At 68.3% G+C, this 21132-nt stretch overlaps 5 protein-coding genes across 7 annotated transcripts; 3 read left to right on the top strand and 2 right to left on the bottom strand.

Moving 5' to 3' along the window:
- The first annotated feature begins 179 nt into the window (after positions 1-179).
- BCAR1 (BCAR1 scaffold protein, Cas family member) lies at positions 180-6542 on the top strand. Of its 3 annotated transcripts, XM_086469252.1 has the most exons (8): positions 180-191; positions 1263-1949; positions 3255-3416; positions 3644-3754; positions 3792-3803; positions 4186-5334; positions 5567-5656; positions 6027-6542. In XM_086469252.1, exons 1-8 carry the CDS (start codon positions 180-182, stop codon positions 6540-6542), a joined length of 2739 nt encoding a protein of 912 aa, XP_086325378.1. The 3 variants fall into 3 exon arrangements, with proteins under 3 accessions (XP_086325378.1, XP_086325379.1, XP_009958391.2); XM_086469253.1 differs by lacking the exon at positions 3792-3803 and having other exon boundaries at positions 3644-3748; XM_009960089.2 differs by lacking the exons at positions 180-191; positions 3792-3803 and having other exon boundaries at positions 1203-1949; positions 3644-3748.
- A 1006-nt stretch (positions 6543-7548) lies between these two features.
- Positions 7549-11193, bottom strand: LOC147415004 (D-lactate dehydrogenase, mitochondrial-like). Its single transcript, XM_086469386.1, has 11 exons — positions 11131-11193; positions 10851-10963; positions 10332-10473; positions 10092-10233; positions 9404-9563; positions 9131-9330; positions 8926-9054; positions 8156-8283; positions 7989-8079; positions 7789-7900; positions 7549-7714 (listed from the first exon to the last, which is right to left on the bottom strand). Exons 1-11 carry the CDS (start codon positions 11191-11193, stop codon positions 7549-7551), a joined length of 1446 nt encoding a protein of 481 aa, XP_086325512.1.
- A 785-nt stretch (positions 11194-11978) lies between these two features.
- LOC147415003 (chymotrypsinogen B-like) lies at positions 11979-13984 on the bottom strand. The gene is given in 4 exon segments (XM_086468821.1): positions 11979-12141; positions 12235-12367; positions 12802-12967; positions 13868-13984. Coding segments are annotated over 4 exon segments (579 nt in total).
- Positions 13985-14099: 115 nt separating this feature from the next.
- On the top strand, positions 14100-16299 carry LOC147415002 (chymotrypsinogen B-like). Its single transcript, XM_086469487.1, is given in 5 exon segments — positions 14100-14299; positions 14333-14411; positions 15312-15477; positions 15912-16044; positions 16137-16299. Coding segments are annotated over 5 exon segments (741 nt in total).
- Positions 16300-17084: 785 nt separating this feature from the next.
- Positions 17085-20723, top strand: LOC147415001 (D-lactate dehydrogenase, mitochondrial-like). Its single transcript, XM_086469385.1, has 11 exons — positions 17085-17147; positions 17315-17427; positions 17805-17946; positions 18045-18186; positions 18709-18868; positions 18942-19141; positions 19218-19346; positions 19989-20116; positions 20193-20283; positions 20372-20483; positions 20558-20723. The coding sequence occupies exons 1-11, from the start codon at positions 17085-17087 to the stop codon at positions 20721-20723; spliced, it is 1446 nt and encodes a 481-aa protein (XP_086325511.1).
- The last annotated feature ends 409 nt before the right edge of the window (positions 20724-21132 follow it).

The following is a 21132-nucleotide window of genomic DNA, read 5'->3' as shown; positions in this document are numbered from 1 at the left end:
CCCCCGCCGGGCGGGCGCAGCCAATGGGGGCGGGCGGGGCCGCCGGGCCCGGGCGGGCACCGCGCTATAATGATCCCTACGGCGCCGCCGCCGCCGCGCCGCCCGCCCGCCCCGCCGCCGCCGGCCCGGCCCCGGCCCCCGGCCGACCGGCGCTAGGGCCGGAGCAGCCCCGCGGGAAGATGAACTACCTGGTGAGCGGGGGACGGGCGGGGCGGGGCGGGGGGGCGCCTTCCCGCGGGGCGCCTTCCCGCGGGGCCCAGGGACACGCGTGCCCCCCCCCCTCCCCCCCAGGCAGTACGCGGGATAACGGCGCAGGGCGGGGAGCCCTCGCTTCGATGATGAGGAGGAGGAAGGCCGCAGCCCGTGCCCCCACGGCCAGGCCCGGGCAGAGCCCCCCCCCCCCCGGTTCAGCCAGGCCCCCTCGCGTGACCTGGGCCCGGCCCCGCCGCGGCGGGGCGGTGAGGCCTTGCCCCGAGGCTTCCCTGCCCGGCGGGCGGCGGCGCTCCGGGAGGGACCCCCGGGAGGGACCCCCGGGGAGAGCCCAGCGGGGCCGCAGGCCTCCTCAGGCCGCCGTCTCCCTGCCGAGCGGGGGTGGGCGCTGGCAGCAGGCAGGGAAGCCGGGCGGCAGCAGGTAGGAGCGGGCAGCCCGAGACGCCCCGCCGGGCCGCTGCGGAGAGGCGGGAGAGCCGGCGAGTCCGGTCCCGCCATCCCGGGCGGTGGCGGGAGCCCGCGGCAGGCTGCGGCCTGTCCCACTGCCGCCATGGCACCGGTAAGTGCCGAGGGCTTTGGCAGGTGGGTCCGCTGCCATGGCACGGGCAAGACGACGTGGCACAGCCGGTGTCCGCCGTGGGGACGGCCGGCACCAGGGGCTGGAAGGGGCCTGGGCCCGGCGGTGGCTGGCGTGGGGATGGGGATGGCTACGGCCACGGCTGACTCACCGCCCTGGCACTTCCTCCCCGGCGGCGGCGGGAAGGGGAGGGCAAGGCAGAGGAGGTCCCCCCGAAACCGGGGAGGCAACCGGGGAGGCGGAAGGGCCCGGCCCCTTCTAGCACCACCTCCGGGAAGGATGGGTTGAACTCCAGCGGGGAAGGAAAAGGCGGCTGGAGCGGGGAGGTCCAGCCGGTGGGACCCGCTCAGCAAAGCCACCCACCCCCGGGCCCGCGGGGCTCCGGTCCCGACACTGGGCACCGGCACCCGCCGGAATGACTCCCCGCCGGCCGGCGGGGCCTGGCTCACCGCCCCGGCACGGGGCTCTCTTGCAGAACGTGTTGGCCAAGGCGCTGTACGACAACGTGGCCGAGTCCCCGGACGAGCTCTCCTTCCGCAAGGGCGACATCATGACCGTGCTGGAGCGCAACACACAGGGGCTGGATGGCTGGTGGCTCTGCTCGCTCCACGGCCGGCAGGGCATCGTCCCTGGGAACCGCCTCAAGATCCTGGTGGGCATGTACGACAAGAAGCAGCAGCAGCAAGCGCCCTGCCCGGCGCAGGGGCAAGCACCGCCGCAGCCGCCGGTGGCCCAGCCAGCTCTGCCTTACCACCACCAAGGGGGCTACACCCCGCTGTCGCCCGCCTCGCAGTACACACCCATGCACCCTGCTTATGCCCCCCAAGGGGACAACGTCTACCTAATGCCGGTCCCCAGCAAGGGACAGCAGGGTCTCTACCCGGGCTCAGCACCCACTGGACAGTTCCCGCCTGCCCCGGCTAAGCAGCCGCCCGCCTACCCGAAGCAGACACCTCCCCACGCCTTCCCCAGCCCCAGCCAGGAGATCTACCAGGTGCCCCCCTCCCTGGGCCAAGCGGCAGAGGCGTACCCCGGGGGTTCTGCCAGCCCCCCCCAGGATGTCTACCAGGTTCCTCCCTCAGCTGGTCAGGCTCAAGACATCTACCAGGTGCCCCCTTCATTGGACATGAGGAGCTGGGAAGGGCACAAGCCTCAGGGAAAGGTAGGATTGGGGGTCTGGGGGGGTGGCAGTGTGGTTGTGGGGTGCTCTGTCATCCATGGTGGCGAGTGGATGCCAGGGCTGTGGGGCTTCAGCTTATCCGCCTGCCGCTGTCTCTTGGAGCGGGCAGCCCTTGTGCCCGTCACAGGGGGTGTGTGGGCATCCTTCCCCACGCTGCTGGCAGGAGTGAGCATGCCAAGGGGTGCCTGCGGTGGCTGGGGTGCCCCCAGTTGGTGTGGGCTGCTTGACTTGGGACTGGCACAGCGTTCAGCACTTGGGTCCTTTTGATCTCTCGCATGGGCTCTGCTGGCATCACTGAGGGCATGGCAGCCGTGTCTGGGGTGGGCATGGCGGGGCTGGCAACCCAGGAGCTGCTTGGAGATGCCCCTTGGCCAGGTCCTGCAGCTATGGAGGTAGCTGTGGTACCTGGCTTGGTGCTGTGATGTTTTCTTCCTCCCGGGAGCGTGGGCAGGGGCAGGCAAGCTGGTGTCAGTGTGTCCCAGCCATGCCAGGGAGCCTGCTGGCACTTGCCACTTGGGTTTACCAGTGAGGCGAGGGTGAGCCACCAGCCTGTCCCCAGCATGGGGACCCTGTCCAGGGCAGCCTAACAGCTATATCCCAGACACCGGGCTCCTCCTGGCTCTGCCCCTTCCCTGGTATGTCATCCCAGGGAAGAGGAGCGAGCGTTTTCCGGGAAGGCTACTCTGACTCACACCCCTGGGAATCAGTTGGTGAGGGGGGCGGGGGGCACTGCCAAATCACAGCCAGGGCATTGCGAGCACCCTAAAAGGGAGGACCAACCCCAGCACCTCTGACAGTTGTTCAGCTCTTCTTGTCCCCAGCATCAGCTGGGCAGCGTGCCATGACCCTCTGGCATTGGTTGTTTACTGCTCTCGTGTCCCCATGATACAGCAAGGTGGGCACCAGGCTGTGGGCAGGGATCTGCCAACGCCCACGGGGCGTTGGCAGATCCCTGCCCGCAGCTCAGTGCCCAAATTGGCCGTTCCCTTCTGCACGCCACGGCTGTGCTGGCTGGGCTTTGTCTCTCGCCGAGGCTTGCCGCTATAAATAACCGGTGATATCATCCCCCCGTCCCTGGCGTCGCCACGAAAAAATTGTGCACGCCCAGCCGGGGAGCGCCCTCCTGTGGGCACCGGTTTGCCCGGTGCTGGACAATCTGGTACAGGATCTGGCACCCATCCTCTTTCCAGCCCCATCACTGGGTTTTGGTGGGGGATGATACGGGGGTGGGGGAGGCAGGCTAGGGATGCTTGACGGTGCCCACCTTGTCCTTTTTCCTCTTGCCAGGTGCTGGTGCCCACTCGCGTAGGACAAGTGTACGTCTACGACTCCCCCAAGGGCGAGCAGGATGAGTACGATTTCCCTCGTCACCTCCTCTCTGCGGGCTCCCAGGAGATCTACGATGTGCCGCCTGTCCGAGGGGGGGTCCCAAGCCAGTTCAGCCAGGAGGTGAGGCTAGGTGGGGGTGGGGGACCACAGGCTCCGTCCCACGGCACAGGAGATGCTCTGGCACAGCCTGGGATCCAAACCTGGGCAAATTACACCCAAAGCTGGGCACATTATGGTCCTCGAGGCTGCTTCTGGCACCTCCATCCTTCCCAGATGGTCCTTGGGAGGAGGTGGGTGCACATGCCATCCCTGACACACCGTCCTATGACACCCCACCCCCCCTCCAGGTCTATGACACCCCCCCCATGGCAGTGAAGGGTCCCAATGGGCAGGACCCAGGGCAGGAGATCTACGACGTGCCCCCCAGCGTGGAGAAGAACCTGCACCAAACTGTAAGTGCTGCTGGGAAGCTCCCAGCTTCTCCATATCAGAAAGACACATTTGACAGTGAGAACAATCGTTCGCTGAACAACCTCCCCAGGGATGCGGTGACATCCCGAGCGCTGGAGGCTTTCAAGGTGCGAGGAGACAGGGTGGTTGATGAGATTGGACCAGATGATCTTTTGAGGTCCCTTCCAACCTGGGCTCCACTAGGATTTTTGTGATTACTGCCCCAAAGGGGACATGGGAGGCCAGGGGTGCTGCGGCAGCCTCCCTGGGGGCAGGGGCACCCCTGGGGTGCATGACTCCATCCCGGGGCTCATGCAGCACCATCTTGCGTGCCTGGCGCTGGCACTTACATGCACCCCACAAGCCCACCTGCGCATCCACGCGTGACCCACGCTGGCTCTCCCAGCAGTGCTGATGGTGCCTGCCGCTGCCATTGCAGGTGTATGATGTCCCCCCATCGGTGAGCAAGGATGTGCCAGATGGCCCAGCGCGGGAGGAGACCTATGACGTGCCCCCCGCCTTTGCCAAGCAGAAAGCCTTCGACCCCTCTCGCCACCCCCTCATCCTGGCCCAGCAGGAGCCCTACTTGCCGGAGGATGTCTACGACGTGCCGCCAGCAGCTGGGAAGGGTGCCCCCGAGCCACCGCTCTCCCACGAGATCTATGATGTGCCCCCCAGCCTCAAAAAGCTGGGGGGGTCGGCCTTCCCCTCCCAGGAGGTCTATGATGTTCCCCGGGACCTGCATGCTCCGGGCAAGGGCTCCCTGGACACAGAGGGCGAGTATATCTACGACGTGCCACCGCAAGTGGACCGTGAGGTCAAGGGTGCTGATGCCAAACGCCTCTCGGCCTCCAGCACGGGCAGCACCCGCAGCAACATCTCCACATCCTCACTGGATGTGGTGCCCGTGAAGGAGCCGGCCAAGGGAGCCGGCAAGGAGTTCTCCTTGGACTTGGACGCCGCCATGGAGACACTGGCCAAGCTCCAGCATGGTGTTGGCGGCGCAGTCTCCTACCTCATGTCCTTCATTGGTGCCAACTGGCGCAGCCCTGAGCACATGGAGGCCAATGCTGCCAGCATCCGTGGGGCAGCTGAGGGCGTCCGGACAGCCCTCCGGGACCTGCTGGAGTTTGCCCGGGGGGCGGTGGGCAATGCTGCCCAGGCTTCCGACCGCTCCCTCTACACCAAGCTCAGCAAGCAGCTGCAGAAGATGGAGGACGTCTACCAAGCTCTGGCACGGCATGGCCAAGCGCTGGATGCTTGCCACTGGGCCCCGAGCGCCCTGGTCAGTGGCAAGCTGGGCACGGATGACTTGGAGCACTTCGTCATGCACTCGCGCGGTGTCCCCGATGACACCAAGCAGTTGGCCTCCTTCCTGCATGGTAATGCCTCCCTTCTCTTCAAACGGACAAAGCAGGCGGCGGAGAGTGGTGGCCATGGGCCCACTCACCCCTCTGACAAGGCTAGCAGCATCCAGTCGCGGCCCCTGCCCTCCCCACCCAAGCTGTTGGCCCAGGAGTCACCCGATGGGCCTTACGAGAACAGCGAGAGTGGCTGGATGGAGGATTATGACTACGTCCATCTCCAGGTGGGTGTGGGCAAGGGGGCTGCTCCCCATGGGTGCATTTTGTGCCGGTGGCTCCCCAGCACGGGGACACTGAACAGCTCTGACTGCAGTGGTACTTCTGTCAGCAATATCTTGCTTTTACCCTTCATCTTGAGGACTGTGGGGACCAGGAGTGTCCCAGGGCAGGCAGGGGCTTGCTCTCGGCAAGACTGGTGCTGCTGACCCCCATGTCATGCCTCTTCCTTCCCTGCAGGGCAAGGAGGAGTTTGAGAAGACCCAGAAGGAGCTGCTGGAGAAAGGCAACATCATCCGGCAGAGCAAGGACCAGCTGGAGCACCAGCAGGTAATGGAGCTGGGGTGTGTGGGTGCTGCTGGGCACAGCTTCTGGGGTGGGCAGCAGGGTTTTGGCTCCTGCTCCCCTTGTACCCCCCTGCTGCTGGTCTGGACCACAGTCCCCTGCTGTGTGGCTGCCCCTGTGGTGGGTTCTGGCTCGCCTCTGGTGCCAGTGCTGTGCTGGCAGAGAGGGGCATTGGCGCCTTGCAGAGAGGAGCCTGGCACAGCTGTCTTGGGGCTGACACTGTCCCTTGCTGTTTTCCCCGGGGCACAGCCATTACACGGGGCCAGTGGCCACAGCCACCCATGCTGGTGGCTCCAGGGAGGGGAGCGGGCGCTGGCTTGATGGCCGTCCTGCCTCACGCCCATCCCTCCTGCAGCTGAAGCAGTTTGAGCGGCTGGAGCAGGAGGTGACGCGTCCCATCGATAATGACCTGTCCAACTGGAGCCCTCCACAGCACTACGGCCCGGTGCGAGGCAGCGGGGCCCTGTGTCCTGCTGACCGGCAGCTCCTCCTCTTCTACCTGGAGCAGTGCGAGGCCAACCTCACCACGCTCACCAATGCCGTTGACGCCTTCTTCACTGCTGTCAGCACCAACCAACCCCCCAAGATCTTCGTGGCCCACAGCAAGTTTGTCATCCTCAGCGCCCACAAGCTTGTCTTCATCGGGGACACGCTGTCCCGCCAGGCCAAGGCCCAGGATGTCCAGCACAAGGTGATGCACTACAGCAACCTCCTCTGTGAGATGCTCAAGGAGATTGTGGTGACCACCAAGGCGGCTGCCCTTCACTACCCTTCTCCTACTGCGTCTAAGGACATGGTGGAGCGCGTCAAGGACCTTGCAAACAGCACGCAGCAGTTCAGGATGGTGCTGGGCCAGCTGGCAGCCATGTGATGGCCCCAGGCTGCTGTCCTCTCCCCACGGGCCCCATCCTGTCCCCAGACATGCATCCCCCTCTGCGAGTGCTCTCCCTGCCTGGTGTAAGCAGACATGTACATAGAGACTCCTGTGCACACCGGTGGCCTGGGGCTCTGCAGGTAGAGGGATGAGGGACGGGGGCCATCATCCTCCTTCCTCTTCCTCCTTCCAGCCAAAGGCCAGGATTGGTTTCAGAGCTGTGCCCGTCATGAAGCAAAGCTGGGAGGACAATGCGTGCCCACTCCCTCCCTGCTGTCCTCTCTCTCTGTACAAAACTGGCAGCCAGTCCTGGCCTGGAGGCTATGGGGTCAGGCCCCTGCTGAAGTGAGGCAGGAATACGCCTGGTAGTTTGGGTGATGCTGTGACTAATCCACTTGCCGGGGGGCTCCTGAGCAGTCTCTGGCAGCCAGCAGATTTTAAGGGTGTGGAAGCCACCCCTCAGGGTGGGACAGTGTGGCAGGGATGGGTTCTCCTGTCCCCCTGTGCACCGAGGGCTGTGAATAAGGGGCCCCAGGGGGGTAAGGGGTAATAAGGGGCTGGGTGGGAGGGATATAACATCTCGGGTTTTGCTACTGTACTAGCTGTAACCGAACCGCAAACCAAAATTGGTGCCTTTTAAACACAGGGGAAGCGTCCGCTGGTTCCTGGAGCTACGGAGTTGCAGCCCTCCCAAACTCAGCCCCCTGCCCCCCCTCCCCCAGCAGCATAAAGATTTGCCTAAAAACCCCCCTATCTCCTGGGTGTCTGTGTATGCCTGCTGTGGGGAGGGCCCCCTGGAGAGGGGCTGGGCTCTCCTGTCCCTCCCAAAAGACATCACAAGACATGGAGACTGCAGGTGCAAAGGGGTTTATTGGGGGTCCCTAACCCACAGCTGAGGGGATTTGGGGGATCACGAGGGGTAGCACTGCAGAGCAGCATGGCCACCCTGGACATGACTATGGGGACTGCTGCCCCCCCCACCGGCTCGGTGCCGGTGCCCTCTTCAGAGCACCTTGCCGGGGTTCATGAGGTTGTGGGGGTCCAGTGCGGCCTTGATGCGGCGCAGGGTGTCCAGCCCCTCCTGGCCCAGCTCCTCCAGCAGCAGCTCCTGCTTGCCCAGCCCCACGCCATGCTCCCCGGTGCAGGTGCCCCCCGCTGCCAGTGCCCGCCTGCGGGACAGGGGGTCAGGGGATGGCACGGGGCTGTCCCCCCATCCGTCCCCCTGGCACTTCCCCATCCCCACCTGCCCAAGCGCTGGGTGAAGGCGTGGACACGCTGGGCCTCGGCCGGGTCCTGGGCGTCGAAGATGAGGAGGCAGTGGAAGTTGCCGTCGCCCACGTGTCCCACCATGGGGCCTGTGGGGCCAGGGGTCAGGCGGGGGGCAGTGGGGAGGATGGCAGCCCCCCAACCAACCCCACCCCGGGAGGCCGCAGCCCCACTGACCGGTGAGGCCAGAGTCCTGCAGGTCCTGCTTGGTCTCCACCACCACGTCGGGCAGGCGGGAGATGGGCACGCAGACGTCCGTGGAGTAGCCCTGGGCCGGGCAGGACAGAACCGTGGCACCATGGGGTGCCACCACCATCGTCCCCGTCCCCGTGCCCGGCCCTCACCTGGCAGCCGGGCCGCAGAGCCAGGGCGGCGTACCAGGCACTATGGCGCATGGCCCAGAGGCGCCCACGCTCCTCCGGCTCCTCTGCCCAGGCCAGGCTGGAGCCGCCGTTCAGCCGCACCATCTCCTCTGCCGGCGGCCAGGAGCCCTGGGGTGGGTCAGGGCGGGACCCGCAGCACCCCCGGGCACGCGGCCCTCGCCCCAGGACCCCAGTCCCCATCCTGGGCAGCCATCCCATGCCCCAGGACACCCCTGCTCCCCCCTGGCCCTGGGCACCTCTCCCTTGCCCTGCAGCCCCCAGCAGACCCCCAGCCCACACATCCATTCCTCACCCTGGGGACCTGCCCGTTGTTCCCCAGTCCCCATCCTGGGCACCCATCCCTGCTCCCCCTGACCCTGGTCCTGGGCGCCCATCCCCATCCCCAAGGCCCCCGGACCCTCCCTCCTCCGGTCCCCAGCTCTGGGCACCTCTCCCTCATCCTGGTGGCCCCCAGGTCCCCCGTCCCCTGTCCCTGGGCACCCATCACACACCCCAGAGACACGTCAAGGCCCCCGAGCACCATCCCTCACCCTGGGACAGCCGTGGTCCCCCTGTCCGTAGGGATCCACCTCTTGCCCTGGTGACACCCTGGTGCCCAAGTCCCCAGCTCAGGCCTCCCATCCCCCACCCTGGGGACCCTCCAGGTCCCCCAGACCCCATCCCTGGGCACCCATCCCTCACCCTTGGGTGCCCACCACAGCCCCCTGTCCCCACGTTGGCACCATCCCTACCCGTCTGCTGCTGCTGCTCGGCCAGGCTGTGCCGGGAGCCGTGGAGCTCCAGGAGGAGCGTGGCCGCCGCCGGCAGCTCCAGCCCGCTGAAACGGCTGCAGGCACCCACCATCACCTCGTCCAGGAACTCTGGCCAGGAGGAGGTGGTGCTGAGCCCCGCCGCCAACCTGGGCCCTCGGCCACACCGCCAGCCTCTGGCACCCACCGATGCGGGCCACAGGCACGGCAGCCTGCAGGACCTGGACGGTGCAGGCCACGGCTGCCCGCACACTGGGGAAGGCAGCAGTGGTGCTGGCGACGGCCTCGGGCAGGGGGTGCAGGCGCAGCGTGGCCTGTGTCAGGAAGCCCAGGGTGCCCTCGGAGCCCACGAAGAGCGAGGTCAGGTCGTAGCCGGCCGCCCGCTTCCTGCATGGGGCCAGTGAGAGGGCGCCTGCACGACACCCCCCCCCTTGGCCCGGCCCAGCCCCCTGCTGCCCACCTGGCCTGGCGCCCGGGGCCGGCAGTGTGGAGCAGGCGCCCGTCCGGCAGCACCACACGCAGGTTGAGCACGTTGGGGCGCATGGTGCCATAGCGCACCGCGTTGGTGCCCGAGGCGCCCGTGGCCGCCATGCCGCACAGTGAAGCATCTGCCCCGGGGTCTGCGGGCAGGGGACAGGCAGGGGATGGGGATGGGGATGGGGATGGGGATGGGGATGGGGATGGGGATGGGGATGGGGATGGGGATGGGGATGGGGATGGGACGGCCGGCTGGCTGGCGTGGGGACAGAGCCATGGGACATCCCCGTGGGACCTCACACTGTGCTCAGCTGGCACCCTGGGAGCCCGGCCCCACGGCAGCCCCAGCACGCCACTGGGACCATAGGGACCCCAGCGCCCCTGCAACTGTGGTACTCGCTCCCCTCCATGGACACCCCTGGGACCACAGCACCTCAGTGGGGACCCCCAGCACCCTTGGGAGCACAGAACACTCATGGGCAACCCCAGCACCTCTGGGAGGACAGCATCCCCAGCCCCATGAGGAACCCCTGGGACCACAGCACACCCATGAGGACCCCAGCATCCCCAGTACCACCAGCCCTACACATGTCCCTGGCACTCCCAGTGCCGCCACCCCTAGTGCTGCCACCCCTGGCCCCCCCCCAGCTCCTCCCCAGTGCCCACGGTACCGACGGGGAACCAGAGCCCGGTGCCACGCAGGTGGCTGTTGAGGGCCTTGCGGGTGACACCCGGCTCCACTGCCACCGAGAAGTCCTCAAGGCTCAGCTCCGTGATGGCGTCCATGCGGCTCAGGTCGAAGCAGACACCGCCCTGGCACGGGGGCATCAGCATGGCTGGGCACTGGCGGGCACCAAGAGCCCCCAGGCAGGGGCCAGGGATGCCAGGGGGTGCCGGGGTGTGGCCTGTACCTGCACGGCGTTGACGCCACCCTCGAGGCCAGTGCCGGTGCCGAAGGGCACCATGGGCACGTAGGAGCGGTAGCAAAGCGCCGCCAGCTCCTGCACCTGCCCCACTGCCTGGGGCCACACCACGGCGTCGGGGGGGGCACAGCTGAGGGACAGAGTACACTGCTGCCCCATGGATCTCCCCCTCCACACACCCTTCCCCTCCCCGAGGTCCTACCCCTCCCCAGGACCCTTTCCCTGCCCAGACCCTTCCCTCCCCATGGCCCTTCCCAAACCCTAGACTCTTCCTCTCCCTTGCCTTCCCCAGACCCTTCCCCAATCCAGGGCCCTTCTCCTCCCCATGACCCTTCCCCTCCCTAGATCCTTCCCCTCCCCAAGACCCTTCCCCTCTCCAGATCCTTCCCCTTCCCATAACTCTTCCCTTCCCTGGGATCCCTTCCCTCCCCAGACCCTTTCCCTCCCTAGGATCCCTTCCCCTCCCCAGGCCCTTCCCTTCCTGGGGTCCCAGCCCCGGCCACCCACGGGTGCATGGACTCATCGTGGCCGTGCTGCTCCCGCACCGCCATGGCCGTGGAGACGTTGGGGTCCCCGACCACGGCCCTCAGCGCCTCCACAAAGTCGGGGGGCAGTGGGTGCTGCGGGGGGGCAAGAGCCCCGTCAGGGCAGGAGCAGGGGGGTCCGGCCTGGGCGCCGTGGCCCTGGCACCCTCACCCACGGCCCAGGGCACGGGGACACACCGAGACCCCCGGTCCTCAGAGGCTCCCGGCCCTCCGGGACCCCCCTGCCCCGCCTCCGGCCCCACCTTGGAGCAGCAGCTCCGGCGCCCCAGGGCCGCCCCCAGCCCCAGCCCCCGCCGCAGAGCCATGGTGGGGACGGCCAGCGCCAGCCCAGGCCGAGGCCGGGACCGGGACGGGGACCTGCCCTCCCCGACGCGGTGGCCCGTCCTCTCCCTCCGCCGCCGGCACCGCCACGTTAAGGTGGCTCCGGCTGAGGGGCCGGGGCTGGGACACGGCTGCCCTCCCAGCCGGGGCTGCGCCCCCAGCGCCCCTGCGCGGGTCTCCCGCCCGGCCGGTGTCCCCACGGCTGGCCGCTCTCACCCTGCCTGGCCTTGTCCCCGCACGTCCTCCCAGGTGGCCCCGCGGGAGCCCACCTGTCCCCCACCTGCCCCCCTGTCCCCATGCCCTGTGGACAGCCGGGTGGCCCCGAGCCCGCTCAGGGGTCCTGCCCCAGGCCACGGGTGCCCGCCTCCCGGGGGAGGCCGCGTGTCCCCAGGCCTTCTGCCCTCCTTGGCCGGGGGTCCCCAAGCCCAGCCGAGTGTCCCTGTCACTGCTCGCTGTCTCTGCACTCGGCCACAGGTCCCCGCGCCTGGCTGGGGGCCCTGACCCACGGGAGGCCACGTGTCCCTCTGCCTCCAGCCCTCCTGGCCAGGTGTCCCCACGGCCCCCGGCCTTGTGTCCCCATGCCCAGCCGGATGTTCCCACCCAGCCAGGCACCCTCATGCCTCCAGTAGTGCCGCCCATGTGTCCCCATGCCCGGGGGAGTGTCCCAGAGACCACCGTGTGCCCGACCCCGGGCTGCCGGCTGCCCCGCCCGCCCCGGTGCCGCAACGAGGAGGCAGCACGGTGGGAGCGGCGGCGTTTATTGCCGGCCTCAGTTGGCCGCCACGATGGAGTTGATCCAGTCGCGGAGCTTGGTGACACAGGCGAAGACGTCGGGCACGTTGGGGTCACAGGTGCTGCTGCCCCAGGAGACGATGCCCACCAGGGTCCAGGCGCCGTCCTTCTGGCACACCAGCGGGCCCCCGGAGTCGACCCGCAGGCAGCAAGTGAGGGCAGGGGCCACGGCACTGGGGGGGGGGGGGGGGGCGCGGGGGCGCGGGGGGGGGGGGGGGCCAGGAGCACCTACCATGCAGGAGGAGGCTCCGTCGCCACCGGCGCACACCATCACGTCGGAAATGCGGAAGCTGCAGTACTGCTTGCACTGAGTGTTGGTGAGCAGCGGCAGGGCCACCTGCTGCAGCACCGCCGGCGTCGAGGAGGCTGCAGGCAAGCGGGGCGGCGTCAGCGCCCACATGGCCCCGGGGGGACAGGGGACAGGGATGGGGATGGGGATGAGGAGGAAGAGGAGGATGGGGATTGGGATGAGGGTGGGGATGGGTTAGGTAAAGGGACTGGGATGAGGATGGGGGATGGAGGATTGGGATGGAGATGGGGATGAGGATGGGGATGAGCAGGAAAAGGAGGATGAGGACAGGGATGGGGATTGGAGGGGGATGAAGGCAGCGGTGGAGATGAGCATGGGGATGGGGATGAGCACGGGGATGGGGTTATGGATGAGGATGGGATTAGGATAGGGGTGGGAACAGGGATACGTGGATGAGGACAGGGACAGGGATGAGGATGGGGACAAGGATGGACATAGGATGAGGATGGGGATGGGGACAGGAAGTTGCGGTACCGTTGAGGTCAGTGACCTCCCCAGCCAGTGGTGACACAGGTCAGCCCCCCCGGGAAGTCATCGGTGGCCTATGTCAGGCAGATGGGGGACACGTGGGTCGTCAGGCACGCAGGGGTGGCCAGTTTGAGCAGAGTGATGTTGTTGCCGACGGTCAGCAAGCTGAACTTGGGGTTCTTGAAGACCTTGAGCAGGCGGCACCGCTCCCAGTGCCTGCACCCTTGGCCAGGGCACCGAGCACCAGGGAATCCACAGGGACTGAGGGGGACCCCGAGGACTGTTGGGGACCCCAGGGAACGACCCTGTGGATTCCAGGCTGTCGGGGTCCCCGTAGTGCAGCCCTCGGGGCACAGGGCAGCAGGGACGTGGTGGGGATTCTTGGACATTCCAGGGAGCAGAACCCAAGCCCTGGGCTGAAAGGGACTCGGGGAGTAAACCCCAATTCTGGGGGCAGGTGGGTGGCGGGGACATCCCAGGGACACCGACAGGGAGCAGACCCCAACCCCTGGGGCACTGGGCAACGGGGACTCCCCAGGGACCACGGACACCAACAGAGACCCGGGGGACCCTGGGGCAGAGCAGACCCCAAATCCCCAGCTGAGGTGCCTCCAGGGAGCAGGTGACAGCCCCAGGCACCATTGGGTGCCAGGCACCAGGGGCCAGACCCCAGTCCTCAGGACAACGGGGCCACCAACAAGCCCATGTCCCTCCCGGGGTTGCTGCTGGCTGGGGACTTTGGCGCTGCTCAGGACCTCGCAGGGCAGCCTCCAACCCAGGGGACACCCCACATCACACCACTTGCAGGGGTGAAGGGGATGCTGATCCCTGTCCCTCAGAGGTCCTGGGGACCAGGGACAACCCGGGGACCCGACCTGGGGTGGTGAGGGGGAGCGGTGACACCCCAGGGGATCCCATCCCAGGGATGCGGGGCACCGTGGATACCGCGGGGACCCTGACTCTCAGGACAGGGGGAACCAGGGACCTCCTGGGCACCCAACCCCCAGCACAAGGGGGACCTGGACACCCAGGGCTCCCCATGGTGGCCGTGGGACCCCGCAGGCACATGGCCCTCACCCCAGTGGTACCTTCTCGATGGTCAGCTTCTGCTCATTAGGGGAGGGCAACTCCTGGTCGAACGTGCCCACCACCACGGTGTCAGTTTTCCTGGGCACGGTCAGGTGCTGAGCACTGGGCACAGGCATGGGGGGTCCCCATGCCCATGCCCAGCTCCGGGCCACCCTGGCCCCACGGCCCCCCCCATCGCTGTGGGTATAAGAGGCACTGAGCCCTGGGCATGGTCTGTCCCCACAAGTGCCAATGGCTCTGCAGAGGCTGCTGAGCTGCATGGTGCTGGCGGACTCTGCCTGTGCCACCCTTCCCTGGACAGTGCGTGGGGCCGTGGGGCTCAGCGGGGCAAGCGAGGCGCTCCGGGGGGTGGCAGGAATGGGCTACCACTTCTGCGGTGGGTCACTGATCAGTGAGAACTGGGTGGTCACCACTGCCCACTGCAGCGTCAGGTAGGCACCAGCTCTGCGCCTGACCGTGCCCAGGAAAACTGACACCGTGGTGGTGGGCACGTTCGACCGGGAGTTGCCCTCCCCTAATGAGCAGAAGCTGACCATCGAGAAGGTACCACTGGGGTGAGGGCCATGTGCCTGCGGGGTCCCACGGCCACCATGGGGAGCCCTGGGTGTCCAGGTCCCCCTTGTGCTGGGGGTTGGGTGCCCAGGAGGTCCCTGGTTCCCCCTGTCCTGAGAGTCAGGGTCCCCGCGGTATCCACGGTGCCCCGCATCCCTGGGATGGGATCCCCTGGGGTGTCACCGCTCCCCCTCACCACCCCAGGTCGGGTCCCCGGGTTGTCCCTGGTCCCCAGGACCTCTGAGGGACAGGGATCAGCATCCCCTTCACCCCTGCAAGTGGTGTGATGTGGGGTGTCCCCTGGGTTGGAGGCTGCCCTGCGAGGTCCTGAGCAGCGCCAAAGTCCCCAGCCAGCAGCAACCCCGGGAGGGACATGGGCTTGTTGGTGGCCCCGTTGTCCTGAGGACTGGGGTCTGGCCCCTGGTGCCTGGCACCCAATGGTGCCTGGGGCTGTCACCTGCTCCCTGGAGGCACCTCAGCTGGGGATTTGGGGTCTGCTCTGCCCCAGGGTCCCCCGGGTCTCTGTTGGTGTCCGTGGTCCCTGGGGAGTCCCCGTTGCCCAGTGCCCCAGGGGTTGGGGTCTGCTCCCTGTCGGTGTCCCTGGGATGTCCCCGCCACCCACCTGCCCCCAGAATTGGGGTTTACTCCCCGAGTCCCTTTCAGCCCAGGGCTTGGGTTCTGCTCCCTGGAATGTCCAAGAATCCCCACCACGTCCCTGCTGCCCTGTGCCCCGAGGGCTGCACTACGGGGACCCCGACAGCCTGGAATCCACAGGGTCGTTCCCTGGGGTCCCCAACAGTCCTCGGGGTCCCCCTCAGTCCCTGTGGATTCCCTGGTGCTCGGTGCCCTGGCCAAGGGTGCAGGCACTGGGAGCGGTGCCGCCTGCTCAAGGTCTTCAAGAACCCCAAGTTCAGCTTGCTGACCGTCGGCAACAACATCACTCTGCTCAAACTGGCCACCCCTGCGTGCCTGACGACCCACGTGTCCCCCATCTGCCTGACATAGGCCACCGATGACTTCCCGGGGGGGCTGACCTGTGTCACCACTGGCTGGGGAGGTCACTGACCTCAACGGTACCGCAACTTCCTGTCCCCATCCCCATCCTCATCCTATGTCCATCCTTGTCCCCATCCTCATCCCTGTCCCTGTCCTCATCCACGTATCCCTGTTCCCACCCCTATCCTAATCCCATCCTCATCCATAACCCCATCCCCGTGCTCATCCCCATCCCCATGCTCATCTCCACCGCTGCCTTCATCCCCCTCCAATCCCCATCCCTGTCCTCATCCTCCTTTTCCTGCTCATCCCCATCCTCATCCCCATCTCCATCCCAATCCTCCATCCCCCATCCTCATCCCAGTCCCTTTACCTAACCCATCCCCACCCTCATCCCAATCCCCATCCTCCTCTTCCTCCTCATCCCCATCCCCATCCCTGTCCCCTGTCCCCCCGGGGCCATGTGGGCGCTGACGCCGCCCCGCTTGCCTGCAGCCTCCTCGACGCCGGCGGTGCTGCAGCAGGTGGCCCTGCCGCTGCTCACCAACACTCAGTGCAAGCAGTACTGCAGCTTCCGCATTTCCGACGTGATGGTGTGCGCCGGTGGCGACGGAGCCTCCTCCTGCATGGTAGGTGCTCCTGGCCCCCCCCCCCCCCGCGCCCCCGCGCCCCCCCCCCCCCCCCCAGTGCCGTGGCCCCTGCCCTCACTTGCTGCCTGCGGGTCGACTCCGGGGGCCCGCTGGTGTGCCAGAAGGACGGCGCCTGGACCCTGGTGGGCATCGTCTCCTGGGGCAGCAGCACCTGTGACCCCAACGTGCCCGACGTCTTCGCCTGTGTCACCAAGCTCCGCGACTGGATCAACTCCATCGTGGCGGCCAACTGAGGCCGGCAATAAACGCCGCCGCTCCCACCGTGCTGCCTCCTCGTTGCGGCACCGGGGCGGGCGGGGCAGCCGGCAGCCCGGGGTCGGGCACACGGTGGTCTCTGGGACACTCCCCCGGGCATGGGGACACATGGGCGGCACTACTGGAGGCATGAGGGTGCCTGGCTGGGTGGGAACATCCGGCTGGGCATGGGGACACAAGGCCGGGGGCCGTGGGGACACCTGGCCAGGAGGGCTGGAGGCAGAGGGACACGTGGCCTCCCGTGGGTCAGGGCCCCCAGCCAGGCGCGGGGACCTGTGGCCGAGTGCAGAGACAGCGAGCAGTGACAGGGACACTCGGCTGGGCTTGGGGACCCCCGGCCAAGGAGGGCAGAAGGCCTGGGGACACGCGGCCTCCCCCGGGAGGCGGGCACCCGTGGCCTGGGGCAGGACCCCTGAGCGGGCTCGGGGCCACCCGGCTGTCCACAGGGCATGGGGACAGGGGGGCAGGTGGGGGACAGGTGGGCTCCCGCGGGGCCACCTGGGAGGACGTGCGGGGACAAGGCCAGGCAGGGTGAGAGCGGCCAGCCGTGGGGACACCGGCCGGGCGGGAGACCCGCGCAGGGGCGCTGGGGGCGCAGCCCCGGCTGGGAGGGCAGCCGTGTCCCAGCCCCGGCCCCTCAGCCGGAGCCACCTTAACGTGGCGGTGCCGGCGGCGGAGGGAGAGGACGGGCCACCGCGTCGGGGAGGGCAGGTCCCCGTCCCGGTCCCGGCCTCGGCCTGGGCTGGCGCTGGCCGTCCCCACCATGGCTCTGCGGCGGGGGCTGGGGCTGGGGGCGGCCCTGGGGCGCCGGAGCTGCTGCTCCAAGGTGGGGCCGGAGGCGGGGCAGGGGGGTCCCGGAGGGCCGGGAGCCTCTGAGGACCGGGGGTCTCGGTGTGTCCCCGTGCCCTGGGCCGTGGGTGAGGGTGCCAGGGCCACGGCGCCCAGGCCGGACCCCCCTGCTCCTGCCCTGACGGGGCTCTTGCCCCCCCGCAGCACCCACTGCCCCCCGACTTTGTGGAGGCGCTGAGGGCCGTGGTCGGGGACCCCAACGTCTCCACGGCCATGGCGGTGCGGGAGCAGCACGGCCACGATGAGTCCATGCACCCGTGGGTGGCCGGGGCTGGGACCCCAGGAAGGGAAGGGCCTGGGGAGGGGAAGGGATCCTAGGGAGGGAAAGGGTCTGGGGAGGGAAGGGATCCCAGGGAAGGGAAGAGTTATGGGAAGGGGAAGGATCTGGAGAGGGGAAGGGTCTTGGGGAGGGGAAGGATCTAGGGAGGGGAAGGGTCATGGGGAGGAGAAGGGCCCTGGATTGGGGAAGGGTCTGGGGAAGGCAAGGGAGAGGAAGAGTCTAGGGTTTGGGAAGGGCCATGGGGAGGGAAGGGTCTGGGCAGGGAAAGGGTCCTGGGGAGGGGTAGGACCTCGGGGAGGGGAAGGGTGTGTGGAGGGGGAGATCCATGGGGCAGCAGTGTACTCTGTCCCTCAGCTGTGCCCCCCCCGACGCCGTGGTGTGGCCCCAGGCAGTGGGGCAGGTGCAGGAGCTGGCGGCGCTTTGCTACCGCTCCTACGTGCCCATGGTGCCCTTCGGCACCGGCACTGGCCTCGAGGGTGGCGTCAACGCCGTGCAGGTACAGGCCACACCCCGGCACCCCCTGGCATCCCTGGCCCCTGCCTGGGGGCTCTTGGTGCCCGCCAGTGCCCAGCCATGCTGATGCCCCCGTGCCAGGGCGGTGTCTGCTTCGACCTGAGCCGCATGGACGCCATCACGGAGCTGAGCCTTGAGGACTTCTCGGTGGCAGTGGAGCCGGGTGTCACCCGCAAGGCCCTCAACAGCCACCTGCGTGGCACCGGGCTCTGGTTCCCCGTCGGTACCGTGGGCACTGGGGAGGAGCTGGGGGGGGGCCAGGGGTGGCAGCACTAGGGGTGGCGGCACTGGGAGTGCCAGGGACATGTGTAGGGCTGGTGGTACTGGGGATGCTGGGGTCCTCATGGGTGTGCTGTGGTCCCAGGGGTTCCTCATGGGGCTGGGGATGCTGTCCTCCCAGAGGTGCTGGGGTTGCCCATGAGTGTTCTGTGCTCCCAAGGGTGCTGGGGGTCCCCACTGAGGTGCTGTGGTCCCAGGGGTGTCCATGGAGGGGAGCGAGTACCACAGTTGCAGGGGCGCTGGGGTCCCTATGGTCCCAGTGGCGTGCTGGGGCTGCCGTGGGGCCGGGCTCCCAGGGTGCCAGCTGAGCACAGTGTGAGGTCCCACGGGGATGTCCCATGGCTCTGTCCCCACGCCAGCCAGCCGGCCGTCCCATCCCCATCCCCATCCCCATCCCCATCCCCATCCCCATCCCCATCCCCATCCCCATCCCCATCCCCATCCCCTGCCTGTCCCCTGCCCGCAGACCCCGGGGCAGATGCTTCACTGTGCGGCATGGCGGCCACGGGCGCCTCGGGCACCAACGCGGTGCGCTATGGCACCATGCGCCCCAACGTGCTCAACCTGCGTGTGGTGCTGCCGGACGGGCGCCTGCTCCACACTGCCGGCCCCGGGCGCCAGGCCAGGTGGGCAGCAGGGGGCTGGGCCGGGCCAAGGGGGGGGGTGTCGTGCAGGCGCCCTCTCACTGGCCCCATGCAGGAAGCGGGCGGCCGGCTACGACCTGACCTCGCTCTTCGTGGGCTCCGAGGGCACCCTGGGCTTCCTGACACAGGCCACGCTGCGCCTGCACCCCCTGCCCGAGGCCGTCGCCAGCACCACTGCTGCCTTCCCCAGTGTGCGGGCAGCCGTGGCCTGCACCGTCCAGGTCCTGCAGGCTGCCGTGCCTGTGGCCCGCATCGGTGGGTGCCAGAGGCTGGCGGTGTGGCCGAGGGCCCAGGTTGGCGGCGGGGCTCAGCACCACCTCCTCCTGGCCAGAGTTCCTGGACGAGGTGATGGTGGGTGCCTGCAGCCGTTTCAGCGGGCTGGAGCTGCCGGCGGCGGCCACGCTCCTCCTGGAGCTCCACGGCTCCCGGCACAGCCTGGCCGAGCAGCAGCAGCAGACGGGTAGGGATGGTGCCAACGTGGGGACAGGGGGCTGTGGTGGGCACCCAAGGGTGAGGGATGGGTGCCCAGGGATGGGGTCTGGGGGACCTGGAGGGTCCCCAGGGTGGGGGATGGGAGGCCTGAGCTGGGGACTTGGGCACCAGGGTGTCACCAGGGCAAGAGGTGGATCCCTACGGACAGGGGGACCACGGCTGTCCCAGGGTGAGGGATGGTGCTCGGGGGCCTTGACGTGTCTCTGGGGTGTGTGATGGGTGCCCAGGGACAGGGGACGGGGGACCTGGGGGCCACCAGGATGAGGGAGAGGTGCCCAGAGCTGGGGACCGGAGGAGGGAGGGTCCGGGGGCCTTGGGGATGGGGATGGGCGCCCAGGACCAGGGTCAGGGGGAGCAGGGATGGGTGCCCAGGATGGGGACTGGGGAACAACGGGCAGGTCCCCAGGGTGAGGAATGGATGTGTGGGCTGGGGGTCTGCTGGGGGCTGCAGGGCAAGGGAGAGGTGCCCAGGGCCAGGGGGGAGCAGGGGTGTCCTGGGGCATGGGATGGCTGCCCAGGATGGGGACTGGGGTCCTGGGGCGAGGGCCGCGTGCCCGGGGGTGCTGCGGGTCCCGCCCTGACCCACCCCAGGGCTCCTGGCCGCCGGCAGAGGAGATGGTGCGGCTGAACGGCGGCTCCAGCCTGGCCTGGGCAGAGGAGCCGGAGGAGCGTGGGCGCCTCTGGGCCATGCGCCATAGTGCCTGGTACGCCGCCCTGGCTCTGCGGCCCGGCTGCCAGGTGAGGGCCGGGCACGGGGACGGGGACGATGGTGGTGGCACCCCATGGTGCCACGGTTCTGTCCTGCCCGGCCCAGGGCTACTCCACGGACGTCTGCGTGCCCATCTCCCGCCTGCCCGACGTGGTGGTGGAGACCAAGCAGGACCTGCAGGACTCTGGCCTCACCGGTCAGTGGGGCTGCGGCCTCCCGGGGTGGGGTTGGTTGGGGGGCTGCCATCCTCCCCACTGCCCCCCGCCTGACCCCTGGCCCCACAGGCCCCATGGTGGGACACGTGGGCGACGGCAACTTCCACTGCCTCCTCATCTTCGACGCCCAGGACCCGGCCGAGGCCCAGCGTGTCCACGCCTTCACCCAGCGCTTGGGCAGGTGGGGATGGGGAAGTGCCAGGGGGACGGATGGGGGGACAGCCCCGTGCCATCCCCTGACCCCCTGTCCCGCAGGCGGGCACTGGCAGCGGGGGGCACCTGCACCGGGGAGCATGGCGTGGGGCTGGGCAAGCAGGAGCTGCTGCTGGAGGAGCTGGGCCAGGAGGGGCTGGACACCCTGCGCCGCATCAAGGCCGCACTGGACCCCCACAACCTCATGAACCCCGGCAAGGTGCTCTGAAGAGGGCACCGGCACCGAGCTGGTGGGGGGCAGCAGTCCCCATAGTCATGTCCAGGGTGGCCATGCTGCTCTGCAGTGCCACCCCTCGTGATCTCCCAAATCCCCTCAGCTGTGGGTTGGGGACCCCCAATAAACCCCTTTGCACCTGCAGTCTCCATGTTTTGTGATGTCTTTTGGGAGGGATAGGACAGCCCAGCCCCTCCCCAGCGGGGCCCTGTCCCAAGCAATGCATACACAGACACCCTCAGGGTCCCCCCTTAATCCGCTTCCCCAGAGCTGCGGTGCCAGTGGTGCCGGGCTGGCCATCCCCACACCAAGGCAGACACGGGGAAGGAGCATCGGCATGGGCAGGGGGGCTCCAGCACCCCACAGGCATCGTCTGCTTCACCAAGAAGGCCAGTGAAATAAA

The sequence above is a fragment of the Leptosomus discolor genome, chromosome 8 (genome assembly GCF_034619465.1).
Source record: "Leptosomus discolor isolate bLepDis1 chromosome 8, bLepDis1.hap2, whole genome shotgun sequence".
Lineage (NCBI taxonomy): Eukaryota > Metazoa > Chordata > Aves > Leptosomiformes > Leptosomidae > Leptosomus > Leptosomus discolor.
This window is presented reverse-complemented; position numbering and strand designations above follow the sequence as displayed.

Coding starts and splice junctions, on each gene's coding strand:
- LOC147415004 (XM_086469386.1), bottom strand. CDS start 11,193: ATGGCTCTGCGGCGGGGGCTGGGGCTGGGGGCGGCCCTGGGGCGCCGG. Junction 10,234..10,331: donor GTGGCGTCAACGCCGTGCAG/GTACAGGCCACA, acceptor CCCCCGTGCCAG/GGCGGTGTCTGCTTCGACCT. Junction 9,055..9,130: donor CGTGCCTGTGGCCCGCATCG/GTGGGTGCCAGA, acceptor CCTCCTGGCCAG/AGTTCCTGGACGAGGTGATG.
- BCAR1 (XM_009960089.2), top strand. CDS start 1,203: ATGACTCCCCGCCGGCCGGCGGGGCCTGGCTCACCGCCCCGGCACGGG. Junction 3,417..3,643: donor CAAGCCAGTTCAGCCAGGAG/GTGAGGCTAGGT, acceptor CCCCCCCTCCAG/GTCTATGACACCCCCCCCAT. Junction 3,749..4,185: donor AGAAGAACCTGCACCAAACT/GTAAGTGCTGCT, acceptor CTGCCATTGCAG/GTGTATGATGTCCCCCCATC.
- LOC147415001 (XM_086469385.1), top strand. CDS start 17,085: ATGGCTCTGCGGCGGGGGCTGGGGCTGGGGGCGGCCCTGGGGCGCCGG. Junction 17,148..17,314: donor GCCGGAGCTGCTGCTCCAAG/GTGGGGCCGGAG, acceptor GCCCCCCCGCAG/CACCCACTGCCCCCCGACTT. Junction 20,284..20,371: donor GCAGGACTCTGGCCTCACCG/GTCAGTGGGGCT, acceptor CTGGCCCCACAG/GCCCCATGGTGGGACACGTG.